The 19,588-nt window shown below is 38.1% G+C and overlaps 1 protein-coding gene across 2 annotated transcripts in view; it reads right to left on the reverse strand.

Moving 5' to 3' along the window:
* Positions 1-18,890, reverse strand: part of arid4b (AT-rich interaction domain 4B) — a 77,051-nt gene extending 58,161 nt beyond the window's left edge. For both annotated transcript variants that reach the window (XM_053501691.1, XM_053501690.1), the window contains exons 1-2: positions 18,708-18,890; positions 11,646-11,683 (exon numbers count right to left, since the gene is read on the reverse strand). In XM_053501691.1, coding sequence (XP_053357666.1) covers positions 11,646-11,651 — 6 coding nt within the window. In that variant the 5' untranslated portion in view covers positions 11,652-11,683; positions 18,708-18,890. The remainder of the gene's footprint in view (positions 1-11,645; positions 11,684-18,707) is intronic.
* Positions 18,891-19,588: the final 698 nt, after the last annotated feature.

The raw sequence follows: 19,588 nt of genomic DNA on the forward strand, positions 1-19,588 counted from the left end.
CACAGTGCCTGCGGCCATAAACGGAAACACTTATCTGTTGGAATTTAGTTTTACTTGTTTTAAAGGTAAAGTGCAGATTAATTTATTTTATTTTTACCTTATATTTTGTATTAATCGGTTTTTATGTACAGTGAAACCTTGGATTACGAGCACAATTCGTTCCGGAAGCGGGCTCGTATTCCAAAACACTCGTAAACCAATTGAAATTTCACATAAGAAATAATAGAAACTTAAATTATCCATTCCACACCTCAAAAATAATAATAAATACATAAAAATAATAAACACAAAATACAAAGTAAAAATAAAACAAATTAACCTGCACTTTACCTTTTAAAAAAAGTAAAAAGAAATCCCGACAAATAAGTGTTCCCGTTTAAGTGTTTCGCACTGTGTATGTGTGTGTGTCTGTGTGTCAAGCCCCTCCCGTCCAGAGAGAGAAAGCGTATGAACCGGCACGGTGTCAAATTACGCGAGCGCACACACATAAGAGAGGCTGAGGGAGAAAATTTAATTTTTACCTTCTAATGAAACTGTATTACACAGTAAACCTTTCTTATTTGAATTTTACATAAACACAATTTAACTAAAAGACTGTTTTCGCTGAAAAATTTGCAGGGAACATCGCTAATGACACTCATGTGAGCGCATAGTAATAGAATCACTGCTATAAAGTAAAACAAACAAACAAATGAACTGGCACTTTACCTTCGAAAAGAATTGCGACAGAGCAGTGTTTCTGTGAGGAGCAGAGTGTGTGTGTGTGTGTGTTGTACACACACACACACACACACACACTCTAAACGCGCGCACGCAACTGCAAATGCAATTTGCAATTCCTTTTGAAAAATGTCCTGGATTTTCCTCCATAACTTTCTACTCTTTAAAGAAAAACATTTCATTGATTTTGTTGGGGGTTTTTTTGGTCTGGACAGCAATGCCTTTTTGTATATATTACATCTTCTGCTGATGAAATCATCCAGGATGATTGGGAACAGCAAATGAGATAACTTTTAAAGCACTGTCCTTATGCACATGATATTTAGGAAACTAAAGACTGATAAAAGCTTCTGCATTAAGTCTACACTGTACGTCTCTGCCTTAAGCAAACACATTCAGGTTGGCTAGCTGACAAGCTTAAACCCAATAAACAAAAAACATATTTGCAATAATTCTCTAATAAACCCCCTATTTAGCAATACAGAGATAACCTACTTACAGTAGTATTAAACAATCACAGACATTATATCCACAGAGATACATTTATAAATTGAACATTTATTTTATTGACCACCCGTAGCTTTGACAGATGTGATGGTGCACAGTGTTATGGGCAAATTCATATGTAAAAATGATTCCTTGTGCTCCCAGAAGCACACTTCTACAATGTGAATGCAAGAATATGCCTATGAGGAAGAAACTTGTCAATTGAAGTACAGTAATAACCTGGTTATTCTTTACATTTAGGTCACCATCTGACTTCATTTTATTGCCACATAACATTGCTGAGACTAGCTGAAAAAACAGATCATAACACTGCCACCAGAGGCTTGTACAGTGGGCACAATTCATGACGGGTATACTGTATTACTTCATGTGATTCCCTTTCTTACTCTTTTCCATTGCTCTAAAGTCCAGTCTTAATGCACCCTAGCAAATCTCTAATAAGTCTCACTAACAAAGTGCTTTTCTTATGGACACACATCTGTTTAGTCCCAATCCTCAGCTGTTTAGTCCCCCAGAAATCTTATCTCATTGTGCATGTGGAAATTAAATTAAATTCAATTTTATTTTATTTTATTTATATAGCACTTTTAACAATGGTAATTGTCCCAAAGCAGCTTCATAAAATAAAAAGAAAATTTATGGAAGTGTATATGAGTGAGAAAAAATGTGTTTAAATGAGATTGTCAGATAGTCCCTGATGAGCAGGCCGACAGTGACAGTGGCAAGAAAAAACTCCCTGAGATGGCATAAGGAAAAACTCTGAGAGGAACCGGACTCAACAGGGATCCCCTCCTCATTTGGGAAATGCTTTTATTTTCACTATGATACATAGCTGGAATGTCTACTGACAGTTTTTTGCCATGCCTGTTTACTAAACATTAAAGTGATTTTTTTTCCTGACCACATTTCCTCCAAAAAGATTCATTCTCAGCACGGTCCTTACAGATTTAAATACCATGTAACAGACACTGTTCGGGGAGCAGACACGGTTTCCCAATTCAAAAGTAGGCTCAAGACGTATCTCTTTAATCTGGCATACGCGTAACTCAACCCATAACCTCATACTCCATTACACTTATCCTGAATGGCAACTATGCTAATTCTCTCCATCTTTTCTGTATTTTTCTACCCATCCTGAGACATCTGGAGATTGTGCCAGCTTCAGTAGACAAAGGCCAACCCTGCGAGGTTTCTAAAGCATCTTGAGAAGGACCTGCTCCAGCTAGATTCTGCTTTATGATGGCTGGAGCTACACATCCTGCTCCTGTGCTTCCAGTGATCTGACCCCATCTGCCCTCTGCACCTACTGCTGAACTGAATCTACACAACTTCTGATATATTGAACTTTCACCTGCACAACACACTTGATGTTATTTCTATCTGTTATCACCCAGATGAGGATGGGTTCCCTGTTGAGTCTGGTTCCTCTCAAGGTTTCTTCCTATTGCCATCTCAGGGAGTTTTTCCTTGCCACTGTCGCCGTCACCCTTGGCTTGCTCATCAGAGACATTTCATTCATCATTCATTCATTTAATTATTATCTAGACACATTTTTCTCACACATACACACTTCCAAATATTTTCTTTTCTTTTCTTTCTTAAAAAAAAAAAAAAAAAAAAATCTTTCATTTTTTTTCTTGTGAAGCTGCTTTGGGACAATGACCATTGTTAAAAGCGCTATATAAATAAAATTGAATTGAATTGAATAAGACAGTTCTTAACCCCATTCCAGTCATTTAAAATCTCCTTAATTGATTTCGCTACTTGATACAAGCAATAAATTCTAAATTGATTCTAAAAGATGACTTTTTCTTTTTTTTGCTCTGTGACAACGTTCATTGTTAAAAACACTATACAAATTTTATTTAGCTGCTTACTGTATGTTGACTTCTGGTGTGTGCTGCTAGAAATGAAGTCCTTCAAGCTGAGTTTTCTTTCTAATATGTTATAGAATTTAAACAGTATTTTTAACAAAGTCAGAGGGTTGCTGAATTGAGCATGCAGAGCAGTACTGGCAAGTGTGGTCATTAAAACAGAGCATGGAGAAATGCGAAAGCACTCCTGTTCTGCAAGCCCTGAGGCATGCACGATTCCTTTATGCACACTTGCAAATGCCTAAACTTTTCTTCTGTTCCAGTATACAATTCATAACACTTTTTAATACTTATTGAAACTATGCATGTTCAGGTCTGCTGCCCTCACATCCTCCATTAAAGATGTTTAAAGGCCATAACATCTTATACAAAAAAAAAACTCAGCATGAGGAATTTATTGCTACACCTCCCAACGTTCACTGATAAATCACATTATGCATTATCACACTACAGTATTTGTTCTGTAGGAGGATGCTAGGGTACCTCTTTTTTTTGCAAAGCACTTGTTTTGCAGTCTGCTCTGCTTTGATCATCAGTTGAGAAATATATCTGGATTTGTGTAATTTTGCCACTAATTCGTTAACACAAAAAATGTTAACACATAAAATTAAAAAGGTTTCAGTGTTTCCCCTGGTCTTAAATATACTATGGTAGTCCTCGGAATGGGCCAGCATTACCAGCCAGTACAAAAGTGGTGTAATACACACGTGTATATATATATATACATACATACTCAGCAAAAAAAGAAACGTCCTCTGACTTTCAACTGTTTTTACTTTCAGTAAACTTAATGTGTAAATATTTGTATGAACACTAAAAGAGTCAACACCATAAGCCATAAACTAAAAATGTTTCACAATGTGTCCCTGAATGAAGGGAGGCTCAAAATCGAAAGTACCAGTCAGTATCTGGTGTGGCCACCAGCTGCTTGAAGTACCGCAGTGCATCTCCTCCTCATGGACTGCCTATTGCGGACAGTCTGAGCACTGATGGAGGGATTGTGTGTTCCTGGTGTGACTCGGGCAGTTGTTGTGGTCATCCTGTACCTGTCACGCAGGTGTGATATTCGGATGTACCGATCCTGTGCAGGTGTTGTTACACGTGGTCTTCCACTGCGAGGATGATCAGCTGTCCTTCCTGTCTCCCTGTAGCACTGTCTTAGGCGTCTCACAGTGTGCACATGGCAATTTATTGCCCTAGCCACATCAGCAGTCCTCATGCCTCCCTGCAGCATGCCTAATGCACGTTTACGCAGATGAGCAGGGACCCTGGGCATCTTTCTTTGGGTGTCTTTCACAATCGGTAGACAAGTCTCTTTAGTGTCCTGCGTTTTTAGAACTGTGACCTTAAATGCCTACTTTCTGTAAGCTGTTCAGGTCCTAACGACAATTCCACAGGTGCATGTCAATTAATTGATTATGGTTAATTGAACATGCATGGAAAACATTGTTTAAACCCTTTACAATGAAGATCTGTAAAGTTATTTGGATTTTTACAACATTATTGTTGAATTACACAGTCCTGAAAAAGGGACGTTTCTTTTTTTGCTGAGTATATATATATATATATATATATATATATATACATATATATATATATACACACACACTCACCCAAATGATTATTAGGAACACCTGTTCAATTTCTCAATAATGCAATTATCTAATCAACCAATCACATGGCAGTTGCTTCAATGCATTTAGGGGTGTGGTCCTGGTCAAGACAATCTCCTGAACTCCAAACGGAATGTCAGAATGGGAAAGAAAGGTGATTTAAGCAATTTTGAGCGTGGCATGGTTGTTGGTGCCAGACGGGCCGGTCTGAGTATTTCACAATCTGCTCAGTTACTGGGATTTTCACGCACAACCATTTCTAGGGTTTACAAAGAATGGTGTGAAAAGGGAAAAACATCCAGTATGCGGCAGTCCTGTGGGCGAAAATAGCTTGTTGATGCTAAAGGTCAGAGGAGAATGGTCCTACTGATTTAAGCTGATAGAATAAAAAAGTTATTTTCACTGAAATAACCACTCTGTACAACCGAGGTATGTAGCAAAGCATTTGTGAAGCCACAACACGCACAACCTTGAGGCAGATGGGCTACAACAGCAGAAGACTCCACCAGGTACCACTCATCTCCACCACAAATAGGAAAAAAAGGCTGCAATTTGCATGAGCTCACCAAAATTGGACAGTTGAAGACTGGAAAAATGTTGCCTGGTCTGATGAGTCTCGATTTCTGTTGAGATATTCAAATGGTAGAGTCAGAATTTGGCGTAAACAGAATGAGAACATGGATCCATCATGCCTTGTTACCACTGTGCAGGCTGGTGGTGATGGAGTAATGGTGTTGGGGATGTTTTCTTGGCACACTTTAGGCCCCTTAGTGCCAATTGGGCATCGTTTAAATGTCACCGGCTACCTGTAAAGGTCCATCCCTTTATGACCACCATGTACCCATCCTCTGATGCCTACTTCCAGCAGGATAATGCACCATATCACAAAGCTTGAATCATTTAAAATTGGTTTCTTGAACATGACAATGAGTTCACTGTACTAAAATGGCCCCCACAGTCACCAGATCTCAACCCAATAGAGAATCTTTGGGATGTAGTGGAACAGGAGCTTCTTGCCCTGGATGTGCATCCCACAAATCTCCATCAACTGCAAGATGCTATCCTATCAATAAGGGCCAACATTTCTAAAAAATGCTTTCAGCACCTTGTTGAATCAATGCCACGTATAATTAAGGCAGTTCTGAAGGCAAAAGGTGGTCAAACACCGTATTAGTATGGTGTTCCTAATAATCTTTTACGTGAGTGGATATTCATAAGGTCAGGATTGTGCAAAGGAGTGACAAGTCCTTTTTTCTCAATCCAATCTAGGCAATATGATAAAATTAATTTTCTTTAATTTTAACCAACATTACAAATATGAATTAATAAAAAATTAAAAAAAAAAATATATATATATATATACAGGTCCGTCTAAAAAAATTAGCATATTGTGATAAAGTTAATTATTTTCTGTAGTGTACGGATAAACATTAGACTTTCATATATTTTAGATTCATTACACACAACTGAAGTAGTTCAAGCCTTTTATTGTTTTAATATTGATGATTTTGGCATACAGCTCATGAAAACCCAAAATTCCTATCTCAAAAAATTACCATATCATGAAAAGGTTCTCTAAACGAGCTATTAACCTAATCATCTGAATCAATCAACTAACTCTAAACACCTGCAAACGATTCCTGAGGCTTTTAAAAACTCCCAGCCTGGTTCATTACTCAAAACCGCAATCATGGGTAAGACTGCGGACCTGACTGCTGTCCAGAAGGCCATCATTGACACCCTCAAGCAAAAGGGTAAGACACAGAAAGAAATTTCTGAACGAATAGGCTGTTCCCAGAGTGCTGTATCAAGGCACCTCAGTGGGAAGTCTGTGGGAAGGAAAAAGTGTGGCAGAAAACGCTGCACAACGAGAAGAGGTGACCGAACCCTGAGGAAGATTGTGGAGAAGGACTGATTCCAGACCTTGGGGGATCTGCGGCAGCAGTGGAATGAGTCTGGAGTAGAAACATCCAGAGCCACCGTGTACAGGCGTGTGCAGGAAATGGGCTACAGGTGCTGCATTCGAACTGGGCTACAGAGAAGCAGCACTAGACTGTTCCAGCACTAGACTGCTCAGTGGTCCAAAGTACTTTTTTTTGGATGAAAGCAAATTTCGGATAAAGGCAAAAATTTTCATTCGGAAAACAAGGTGCCAGAGTGTGGACGAAGACTGGGGAGAGGGAAATGCCAAAATGCCTGAAGTCCAGTGTCAGGTACCCACAGTCAGTGATGGTCTGGGGTGCCATGTCAGCTGCTGGTGTTGGTCCACTGTGTTTTATCAAGGGCAGGGTCACTGCAGCTAGCTATCAGAGGATTTTGGAGCACTTTATGCTTCAATCTGCTAAAAAGCTTTATGGAGATGAAGATTTAATTTTTCAGCACGACCTGGCACGTGCTCACAGTGCCAAAACCACTGGTAAATGGTTTACTGACCATGGTATTACTGTGCTCAATTGGCCAGCCAACTCTCCTGACCTGAACCCCATAGAGAATCTGTGGGATATTGTAAGAGAAAGTTGAGAGACGCAAGACCCAACACTCTGGATGAGCTTAAGGCCGCTATCGAAGCATCCTGGGCCTCCATAACACCTCAGCAGTGCCACAGGCTGATTGCCTCCATGCCACGCCGCATTGAAGCAGTCATTTCTGCAAAAGGATTTCCAAACAAGTATTAAGTGCATAACTGAACATAATTATTTAAAGGTTGACATTGTCTTTTTTTTGTATTAAAAACACTTTTCTTTTATTGGTTGAATGAAATATGCTATTTTTTTTAGATAGGAATTTTGGGTTTTTATGAGCTGTATGCCAAAATCATCAATATTAAAACAATAAAAGGCTTAAACTACTTTAGTTGTGTGTAATGAATTTAAAATATATGAAAGTCTAATGTTTATCAGTACATTACAGAAAATAATGAACTTTATCACAATATGCCAATTTTTTGAGAAGGACCTGTATATGGGTTATGTAGGCAAAGAAATAGCGCAGATTCATAAGCTCATGTGTTTTTATGGTTGTTTCTTTTACCAATAATAATGCTTTTAATAATAACAATAATAATGATAATAATAATAATAACAATAATAATACCCCCATTTAGTGAGTTCTACATTTTTCTGATGTCATTCCCATATTCCAGTAGAAGTAAAATTGACATGTTGACCCAAATACACAGTGTGATGTCTAAAGCTTCTTTCGTCCACACACATCGACAGGACTTCTGTATAAGCAGTTGTTTTTTTTTTTTAAATCCATGCTGCCACATGGATCTGTGCTGCCTAAGTTTTAAGGGTTAAGGGTTACCCTCCTGGGGTTTTTGTTTAAAGTAAAGCTCTTTCACCATGCGAAACTGTGCTTCTCTGCAGAGCGTGTGCGACCCTCAGTATGCCATTCTTTTCATGAAAGCTGGGATCAGCTGCATTTACTGTCTCTAAGTAAACCACTCTCATACTACTGCTCCTGTACCGGTTTATTCTGCTAGTGTGAGAGAAAACTGTCAGCTACTAGTTAATCGATCGTGGAGGATAGATAAACAGATTTAAAAAAGGGTGCACAAATATACTTGGGTGGCTATCAATATACTTTGGCAGCCTGCCCAAGTATACTCTATGTGTGGAACACACTGGGTTTGAATGAGCTTGTACTGTAATGTTCTCTAAGGGACTTATCCAAATACAAGGATCAAGGCATCCTCATGAAAAAGACACTTTCTCTCTGTAGTCCATCTCACTTCCTCTCTCTCACACATACACTCACAAATGAAAGTATAGAGCATATTAAAAGTGTTCAATTGTAAGGTAGGTTTTAAATAAAAACAGTTTACCTTTGATGTGCAACTTAATGCAACTTTGCAAATTAATAAATTACCACACACAAATATATTTCTGTTTTTCCATAAATAAATGAATTCACCAACACAAAGATTTAAGAACAGCAGGATGGCATTTTGCACCTCATGCAACATAATAATGTGATTAGCTGGTGAGTCCGGTGAGCAATCCATTATTCTGGGATAAAACAATAACAAAGAGTGAAACAGCGGAATTAACCTTAAATTATTTAATAAATTAGTAAATAACACAATCTGCATAATGAAAATTATTTATATATAAAGTTTTCAAGACTCCCTCCCTTCCTTCACCTCCTCCTCATCCTCACGTACAAAAACCCAATTGACATCGCAAAAATGTAGAACTCTCACAATGAGCATATTATTATCATTTTTAAGTCATATAACAACCGAAAACAAGAATTAAAACCTGCAATTTCTTTGCCTATGTGACTTTTTTTTTTTTTGCTCAGTCATGTTTATATAGAACTTAAAGTCAGTTTATCATTTTGCCTATGTCGTGCTGAAAAAAAGGAAATAGGTCACATTATACTGCACAATCCTGAGCTCTATATATGTTAATTAAAATAACAGTAAAACAAATGATGGCTAAAATGCTCTGAGCTTTAAGGGCTATCATCTGTAAAAGGGACACTGATGTGTGCACTGAATGACTAAATACAGCAAACAGCAGTCATCATCTTTTTTTCAATGTGAAGCAACAGAATAGAAAATCACAGACATGTTCATCTGTATAGTATTAAAATTAACAGGCAGCCACAAACTTTAAAAAAAGAAATTTGGAGGTAACATTCTGTGCAAAACAGTCTGTGATTTTCTCAAAGCCTGGGAAAAACATGTCATACACAGCTGATCTGAATGTTAAAAAGTCACAGAGGAGCACTTGTAAAATGCGAAATTAACCCAGGACCCGATGCAAATTCAGTCCCACCTAAATAGCGCTATAGACACATACAGTACCTTAAGCAGTGGCGGCCGGCCCATAGGGGGCGCTGGGGCACCGCCCTCCCTGATAAGAGGGGCTAAAAATTAAAAATATATTTTTACAAATTAAGTTTTTAAATTCGGTTTACCCACCAGTATGTGCCTACATGCGATATGAATAACATATACAACATTTCCCACCTAGTGACATTCGTTCACCAGTGAATTTCCACAGACAGACTTGTATCGTTTCTGTCATGGGGCGCTGAGAAAAAGCGCCCCTAAGTGCAGCCAAATAGCCAGTCATGTAGCTGTTGCTAGGGTAAATTAATAAATATGCGGCCAATCAGGTTCTCAGAATTTTATGGTCTTGGGGCGCTGAAAATTCTGCCCCAAGCCGCAGAAAATACCGCGAGATTTAAGTTTTTTTTTCTTTTGAGGCGCGGCCAATCAGAGTAATGATGGCGAACTTAACGAGCGAAGAGCAGTTTCCACCAAATTCGGTGAGATCCTTATTAATATACCCGTTTTAGACTGTTGTGTTAAATTGCATTTTTAAAACTGTTTCTTTTTGTGTGAACCACTTTGAGATGCAACTTTGCTTGAAAGGTGATCCAGCTGATCATACCCTTTGATGTTGATTATTGTATTTGATACTCTCTTAAGCATTCCATTGTATTATACAATGGAAATTTGTTCATTAACTTTATCTGTGAAACTGGTGATTTTGAGGAGGAGATTAAATCATTACTGTTAAATGTAATCATCGTCTGACTGTTGATTTTAATTCTTATATTGGACTAAGCAAAGAAATATTTTGTCACATCAGCCCCACCAGGAAAAATTTTCACCAGCCGCCACTGACCTTAAGCCAGGGGTTCCAGAGGATTTCAGGCAAACAACTTAGAAAATATGACAAGGAATTTTCTGTAGCCCCAAACCCATACTTGGACTCTAACATCTGAACAAAGTTTCCTATGACTGTAACAAATATGTAACATAAGTGACAACTATAAAATGAAGCAATATTCATTGTACTAATATCATTCTATTAGAAATAACAACTGGAAATAGGAACTGGGCTTATGTTTCTTACTGTAGCTTTTTACTGTTGTAAGTCAAGTGCATTGGAAAGTGTACGTACATCCAAATACCAATGTCACATCCAGGTTCAAATAGTTCAAACTGTTTAAATAGTTTAAACTAAATCTAACTTCCTAATATGATCCTCATTGACATTTCAAAATAGTAGCACCAAAATTCATCATGTGTAGCTACATACAGTATGCAAGTGTACTCATCGACATTTCACATGAACAATATGAAAGCTAGCTGTTGTCATTCTGTGCTTACACAGTCCAACACAAGTGCATCTCTGTGTGTAAGGAGCATACTTTTTTGTTGGAAAATGTGCTTTCTTTAGCTGTAAGGCTGACTGAAATAAACTGAGTTGCACCTTGTCTATCTTTTAGCCCATTTGTCGACCTACATAAATCAGCCTGTGTTGTCTGTCTTTGTTTCCCATGTCTGTGCTTTATAAACAAATAAACAGCCTTCTATGGATTAAAAAGTATATCAGGGATACATTACAATACAGCAAATGGTTAGTAGCAAATGGTTTCTCCACTACTCTTCAACAGAAAACGCACAGATGCAGTTTATAATTTAAATTAAATTCAACAATTTGCTTAGTTACACCTAATAACTTGTTTGTTTTTTAGAGTCGCAACTTAAACCTCCCCAAATTGGAGTCATCCAAAGAACATGTTAATACACTGAACAATTAAATAAGGACAATGATCAAATGATCAAAAACTAATACAATTGATGGATAATTACATGGATAAGTATGAGTACATAATATAATAAGCAGCTATAATAAAGGTGAAAGCAGTTCACAAGATAAAAGGAATCTTATGTATTGCACATGTAACATAGTTATATTTTTAACATTATTTTACCAATATATATCAGGAAAATATCCCCTATTTCTAATATTATATCATACTTTCTTGGCTGTATGAATCATAGTAAAAAAGTTAAAAAAAGAGTAATTTCTCTATATGTATTATTATCAGTAATTATTTGAAACATCTGCACTTAGTCTGGACCCTGATTCCAGACTGTAGTAAGTTTTAACATCCATCAGCTTACCTTCATTTCTGTCCGCAACTGCTGTGCTGTTTCTTCAGCTAAAAAGGAGAACAAAATTAATTTAAGAAAGATGAATGATGCATATCTAACGTATATATCTTGAAAGAAATACATGCAAATGAGCATTTTAGTCGTGGCCAAAAGTTTTAAGAATAACACAAATATTAGTTTTCACAAAGTTTGCTGCTAAACTGCTTTTAGATCTTTGTTTCAGTTGTTTCTGTGATGTACTGAAATATAATTACAAGCACTTCATACGTTTCAAAGACTTTTATCGACAATTACATGGCATTTATGCAAAGAGTCAGTATTTGCAGTGTTGGCCCTTCTTTTTCAGGACCTCTGCAATTCGACTGGGCATGCTCTCAATCAACTTCTGGGCCAAATCCTGACTGATAGCAACCCATTCTTTCATAATCACTGCTTGGAGTTTTTTAGAATTAGTGGGTTTTTGTTTGTCCACCCGCCTCTTGAGGATTGACCACAAGTTCTCAATGGGAATAAGATCTGGGGAGTTTCCAGGCCATGGACCCAAAATTTCAACGTTTTGGTCCCCGAGCCACTTAATTATCACTTTTGTCTTATGGCACGGTGCTCCATCGTGCTGGAAAATGCATTGTTCTTCACCAAACTGTTGTTGGATTGTTGGAAGAGGTTGCTGTTGGAGGGTATTTTGGTACCATTCTTTAGTCGTGGCTGTGTTTTTGGGAAAAATTGTGAGTGAGCCCACTCCCTTGGATGAGAAGCAACCCCACACATGAATGGTCTCAGGATGCTTTACTGTTGGCATGACACAGGACTGATGGTTGCGCTCACCTTTTCTTCTCCAGACAAGCCTTTTTCCAGATGCCCCAAACAATCGGAAAGAGGCTTCATCAGAAAATATGACTTTGCCCCAGTCCTTAGCAGTCCATTCACCATACTTTCTGCAGAAGATCAATCTGTACCTGATGTTTTTTTTGGAGAGAAGTGGCTTCTTTGCTGCCCTTCTTGACACCAGGCCATCTTCCAAAAGTCTTTACCTCACTGTGTGTGCAGATGCGCTCACACCTGCCTGCTGCCATTCCTGAGCAAGCTCTGCACTGGTGGCACTCCGATCCCGCAGCTGAATCCTCTTTAGGAGACGATCCTGGCGCTTGCTGGACTTTCTTGGACGCCCTGAAGCCTTCTTAACAAGAGTTGAACCTCTTTCCTTGAAGTTCTTGATGATCCTATAAATTATTGATTTAGGTGCAATCTTAGTAGCCACAATATCCTTGCCTGTGAAGCCATTTTTATGCAACGCAATGATGGCTGCACCCGTTTCTTTGCAGGTCACCATGGTTAACAAGCATCACCCTCCTTTTAACATGTCAAGTCTGCCATTCTAACCCAATCAGCCTGACATAATGATCTCCAGCCTTGTGCTCGTCAACATTCTTACCTGAGTTAACAAGACGATTACTGAAATGATCTCAGCAGGTCCTTTAATGACAGCAATGAAATGCAGTGGGAAGGGTTTTTGGGATTAAGTTAATTTTCATGGCAAAGAAGGACGATGCAATTCATCTGATCACTCTTCATAACATTCTGGAGTATATGCAAATTGCTATTATAAAAACTTAAGCAGCAACTTTTCCAATTTCCAATATTTATGTAATTCTCAAAACTTTTGGCCACGACTGTATGTTGCTACTTCCAACATTACACCAGAGAATTTCAGAATTTGCAGAGATACTGTAGACTTTAATGTTTTGGGTGTTTTTTTTTTAGCATTTTTGGATTATTTAGATTCAGACGATTTAATTTAGTGATATAATATATATGCTTTGTAGTGGAGTAGATAATGAGCTGAAGATGTGGTTCCACACCTTGGACCTTTAGAGTAAGATAAAAGTTTGAGAACTCCATAAAGTTGTGAATAAGTTAGCGTAAAATAGTAGGTCTCAAAAGCTGACTTGAAATCACAGAGGAACATTTTATGCATATCATCAGAGAGGCATGACACAACATCCATGAGGCACACAGTTAACTGACAGATGCCACACCCTTAGTAAAATGTTTTTTATGCATACTGTGTTGTGTAAAAATGGAGCAAACCACTAAAAATATTGCATTGTTCAGTGTGCATAAACCCAATATTCAAAACTTTTCACAACCCTCATACACTATGTTCTCTAACAATTAGGGATTTGTTACATTCCACATTAAACTGCAATTTTGCTTGTTTTACATGAATAACTGAACACATAGCAGGAAGTAATATCAAGCTTTTCCCTGAGAGTCAAACTTATTTGTCCAAAATAGAAAATGTATGCCTTTTACTCAATATACATAAAATTGGCACCTAGGTATCATGATAATAGCGTATTGATTCCCTGGTCCTTGGTGATTCCTAACCCTACTGCAAATTATAGGATGTGTTTACCGATAGAGATTTTAGCACTTATGTAAGTTGCTCTAGATAAAAGCATCTGCCAAATTATACAAAGTTAACATTAATTATTTAATGGCAGATAGTAATAATGGACAAATTAATAATGGCCAAAACTCTATACAGTACTCTCTACTGGGTAATATGGCATTTATTTCTCCAGTGTACTCAATGGCATCCTATCTTTGCCATGAAATAAGTTAGAGTTTGCCACCTTTGATCTTGTAAAATAAATGAGCCCAATGTTTTAAAGGTCATTTTTGCCATTTCTTTGTATGAATAGAATTATAAAAATAAAAATTCAAATATAGTGGAAAAGTTTTTTTCTTGAATTTAACTAAAACTAAAGTGAAATATTACAAGCTGATAATCAGTGCTGATGATTAGTGCTTTAACACTTCTTTAGCATGAATTACTGTATAAATACAGCGTGGCATGGAGATAATTAGCCTCTGGCACTGCTGACGCATTACTGAAAACCAGGTCGCTTTGTCTACCTTCAGCTCATCTGTATTGTTTGGTCAGATGTTTCTTATCTTCCTCTTGACAATACCTTATAAATTCACTATAGAGTTCAGGTCTGGTGAGTTAGCTGGGCATTTAAGCAGAGTAATATTATGGTCAGCAAACCCGTTAGTGGTAGTTTTGGCAGTGTGGGCAGGTCCTACTGAAAAAAGAAATAAGCATCACTTAAACTTGTCTGCAGACTGAAGCAAGATGTTCACCCCAAAAAAATCACTGAGTAAGGAACTTCACACTGGACTTCAAGCAACTTGGATTTTGTGCCTCTACATGCTTCATTCAGACTCTGGGGCCTTGATTTCCAAATGAAATGCAAAATTTACTTTCTTTTCTAATTTTCTTCCTAATTTAGTCAAGTCTATTTCCTCCCCGTCACTAGGAGCATAATTCATCCGGAAGTGGGCTCGTATTCCAAAACTCTCATTGACCAAATTACATTTTCCCATAAGAAATAATGGAAACTGAAAAATAAATACATAAAAGTAATTAATACTAGGGATGCACCGAAATGAAAATTCTGGGCCGAAAACGAAACCGAAATTTTTGGATGCACTTGGCCGAAAACCGATACCGAAACCGAAAATGGCTTCATTAAAAAACATGTTTAAAATATTTTCTTTTTGTTTGTATTAAAAAAATGTTGCATATTGCAACTTTGCTGTCCTCATCTGAAACTTTGAAGTGCTTCCAAACCGCCGACATACTCCGTGTTTGATGCGTAATTACAGCGCGAACGAGACGGGAGGATGGGAGAGGCGTGGCGACAATTTCGGCTTTTATTTTCGGCGCTTTCTTACGTTTCGGCCGAAACCGATAATGCTATTTCGGCCGAAAATTTTCGGCGGCCGAAATTTCTGTGCATCCCTAATTAATACAGAATTAATATAAAGTAAAAATAAAACAAATTAACCTGCACTGCAAAAAACACTAACCTTAACACTACCTTAAAAAAAGTAAAAACACCTAACACTTAACACTACCTTTAAAAAAAAGTAAAAATAAATACAGAAAAATAAGTGTTTACGCTTTTGCGCGCAGACATAAGTGTGTTCGGGTCTTTTGTTATGTGTGTGCACGTGCGTAATTTGACACCGTGCTGATTCACAAACACACACACATTAAAGGCGAGAGAAAGAGAGTGTGTGTAAACCGGCACGATGTCTAATTACGCGCGCGCACACATAGTGACAGGCTGAGGAAGAAAATGGATTTTTAACCTTCTAACGAAAAAAAGTAAAGATAAATCCTGATAAATAATGTTTCCGTTTATCCGTGCAGGCGCTGTGTGTGTGTGTGTATGTGTGTGTGTTTGGGCCTGTCGTTATGTGTGCGTGCACGTAATTTGACACCATTGCGTTACTCGCAGTCCGAGGTTTCACTGTACTATCTATTTTACAAAACGTATTGCAGATATTAAGCAATAAACACCCATCATTCATTACTACTTGGGTGATTGTTGTGACAGTGACAGAGTGTAAACATCTTTTTTTCTGAGCTTTAACTTAATCGAAAGAATATTCACTAATTTCATCTAATTTACAAATAGCAGCCACTGTTTTGCACAGATGACAGTTTCGGTGCTTTTGCCGAAAAAATGTGGTCACAATGTGACTGTTAAAAGTAAAAGTAAAATAAGGTTAAATGGTGGTTTTCAAATTAAACATTTTATAATTGACAAACTTCTATGTCAGAGAACAATTACTTGCCGAAATGAATAAAAGCTGGATAATGGTGTTTATTGCGTTCTGCGGCCAAACTGTTCGCTTGTTTCCCAAACTGTTCCCATGTTTTGGTAAATTCATGTGCACGAGATACTGTATGTGTATATAGAGAATCTGTAATAACTCAGTCACTTTTATTCATCAGAAAAGAAAGTAGTTATGACAAGATAGCCAGTAGCTATATTTAACTGTTTTATTACCTTTTCAGAATATAAAGCAGCTCCAGCACAACTCATGTGATCCTGACATCACAAGAGTACAATTTACTTAATTTTCATATTTCTGTAACTTAAGGGTAGGATTTGCTTATTTTTCTCTTTTTGAGCAGGTTAGGTGCACAATTTAGTTGTTACTTTTTTCCGTACACTCTTTTTACTTAATTGTGTGCACAACTTAGAAAAAAGGAAGCCAACAAACTAGAATATAAAAATGATATGACTGGCCTGGGGATCTGATTGTAATAACACACTAGTGGGTAAAACTAGAAAAGAAGAAATAATAATAATAATAATCGTCTGGGGACCCGAATGTCCTTATATGAGGACATGACACTGTCTCTAAACTTTGTTTATACTGTACACTATATATCCTTGTACCATCCTCATATGAGAACAGTTAGCTGTAATTTTAACTGTTATTTTTAGACATTGATTAAATTTATATTTATCAGCTATAAATAAAGAAGAACAGTCAGTAGAACCTGCAATGCAAACAACAATAGAGTCTCAGGATAATAATGTCTGGTAGACTTTGGAATCTACCGGATTTTTGCATTTGTTTTATGATAAAATATGATCCCTGATGGAGCTGGGTGTGAGGTACTGTGTCACTGTATGAATGTGATCTTATTGATGTCCATCACACCAAATGGGTTTACTCACTAAAATCATATACACATACAACACCAAGCGCCCTTTAAATATGCACAGCCTGACCGAAGGCGGACTTAGATGTTCGGTGTCTAAACTTTCCGTGCCTTCGTGTCAGGCTGATGACTCTGTGACTCTGAAATCTTTCCTCATATTGCGGATTTGGAGCGAGGCAGCTACACAGCGGAGCCCGGAGGTCGCGTAATGTCTGCGCTGCAGCCGGTGACGCCATTTCTGTGGCAAACAACAGTCCGTTCAGAAGGCCCGGCTCGGAAAACTGAGAAACGGAGACACACTCGAGACAATCAATAGTCATTCTGACACGGTCATAGGGTGAGCTTAAAGAAGTGGGCTTATTGCTGGAAAATGGCACAAGACCTTTCTATCGCAACTGGCAACATATACTAAACAGAAAGCTGTGAGAAACGCGGCTTTCGGTTTATTTACGGCGAAAAGCAGCTGCGGTCTAAAACGTTGGTGGCTGTGCAACCTACACGCTCTTTTGTGTGTGTGTGTGTGTGTGTCTCTCTCTCTTTCTCTCAGACACACACACACACAAAAGGAGAGAATAATGACTTGCTAGAAGGCTTCTTTAGAATAGGGTTGACTAAACAAGCTCAAAAATATTTATCCAAGTAGGCCTTCTTTCTTTATTCTAACCTGCTAACACACACTGCAGTTAACGCGAATATAAATAACGTTACAATGTCCTACAAGCTGACGGCAACAATGTCACGTCACACACTAACTGTCGTTTGTAGTCTTCGTTTGGCTCTGCGCCAGTGACAAACAGTAAGACAGAAGGCTGCTAACGAAAACAGCAATGCTACTAAATAATCCTATCAGTTTGGACTATCAACAGTGGATATGAAAAGCCTGCCACAACACACTGCAGTCGCCAGCCATTTCTGCTCCAACAACGGAATCTGCTAGACCGAGAAACACCGAACAACAAAACAATAAACAAAAGGTCCTCCAGAAATTAAAGTAGGGGAAGCGTCACTATCACCCGAGTAAAAAAGCTCATTACTCATATAACGAACGCTACCCGATCACTGCCCGCATTCCGGCTATTTTCATTTGATAAAATCCATCAACCTGCAAACACACACGCCTGCACACGCTTTCAGGAGGAAAGAGCTTTGTTAAATCGCGATGTCCTGCATGAAGAAGCCCTTACGTAAGGGCTTTCCAATGAGCCAGTATTTTCCCCGATCACTTACTTGATGCCTAGCAGCAGCTTAAAGCCTTTTCACCAATCTGAATCAGTTTGATCAGTTTTAATGCACAGATGCATTTATTAAACTAATAAACCATAAAACAGTGCACAATTTTTTGTTATTTGGCCGATAAGTGTGTCCTTCCTCGAACACGTTAACCCAAGGTGTTGTGCTCTCCGATTCACTGCTGTATAAATAAACACAGCATGGGTGAAGCAACATCGCCATTAACCGCTTTATAACGACACAGTTTAACCTCATAATAATAATCGAGCTACCTACCACCCATGGGTCTGATCTAAAAAAAATATTCTTACCTTATGTATATGCCTAATCACGATGTCCGATTTTGATATAGCGCAATGATAAAGCATTAATCCATCTGGAAAACGTCTGACTCGAGCATTAATGTTAGAATGTCACCAAAAATCAGATATCCATGTTGTGAAGCAAATCCGTCGAAATGTCTCACCAGTTTCTACCCTTTTCTCTTTGGCGATCCTCTACCCTTCTTAAATTGACTGACGGGTACACAAACCCGCCCCCCTGGCCATGCCACTTTCCTATTAGTTACTATGTGTGTTAATGTCCGCCCTCTCGAAATCATTGGAGAACACGAAAAAAATGCCTTTCGTATTCCTCGGGAAGGAGGGTTGGAAAGTATCTGGGAGATGTAGTTTCAAAATATATTCATACTTCAGATTTGCATCATTTGAAAGGATGTTTTCAGAGACAAAAATCATAAACGGGTTTGTTCATAATCATAAATACCTATACGTCGCGCAGGTAAATTAGCTATTCTGCCTCTATGATACTGGCTGCTGGTTCGTGCGTCAACGCGTCACCCATATTGGTTCAGATAAGACATGACTACTGTAAACAAATACGAGTACATGATGAAGCTGAGAATTAAAAGAACTCTCTCTCTCTCTATGAGAAATGTAAACGTAATAATTATTTTATTCTGCAGCTCTATCAAATCATAAATAAAAATGAGCACCCATGGCAATCCATTGCAGGGCAAACACACACACAACAGGTAATTTGGACCACCAATTAGCCTAATATGAATGTCTTTGGACTGTGGGAGAAAACTCATACAAACATAGAAACATACAAACACCATGACCACAGACCTGAGGCAGGAATCAAACCCAGACCCTGGAGGTACCAGATGACAGTGCAAACCACTATACCA

Source organism: Clarias gariepinus, chromosome 8, assembly GCF_024256425.1.
Source record: "Clarias gariepinus isolate MV-2021 ecotype Netherlands chromosome 8, CGAR_prim_01v2, whole genome shotgun sequence".
In the NCBI taxonomy this organism is placed as follows: Eukaryota; Metazoa; Chordata; class Actinopteri; order Siluriformes; family Clariidae; genus Clarias; species Clarias gariepinus.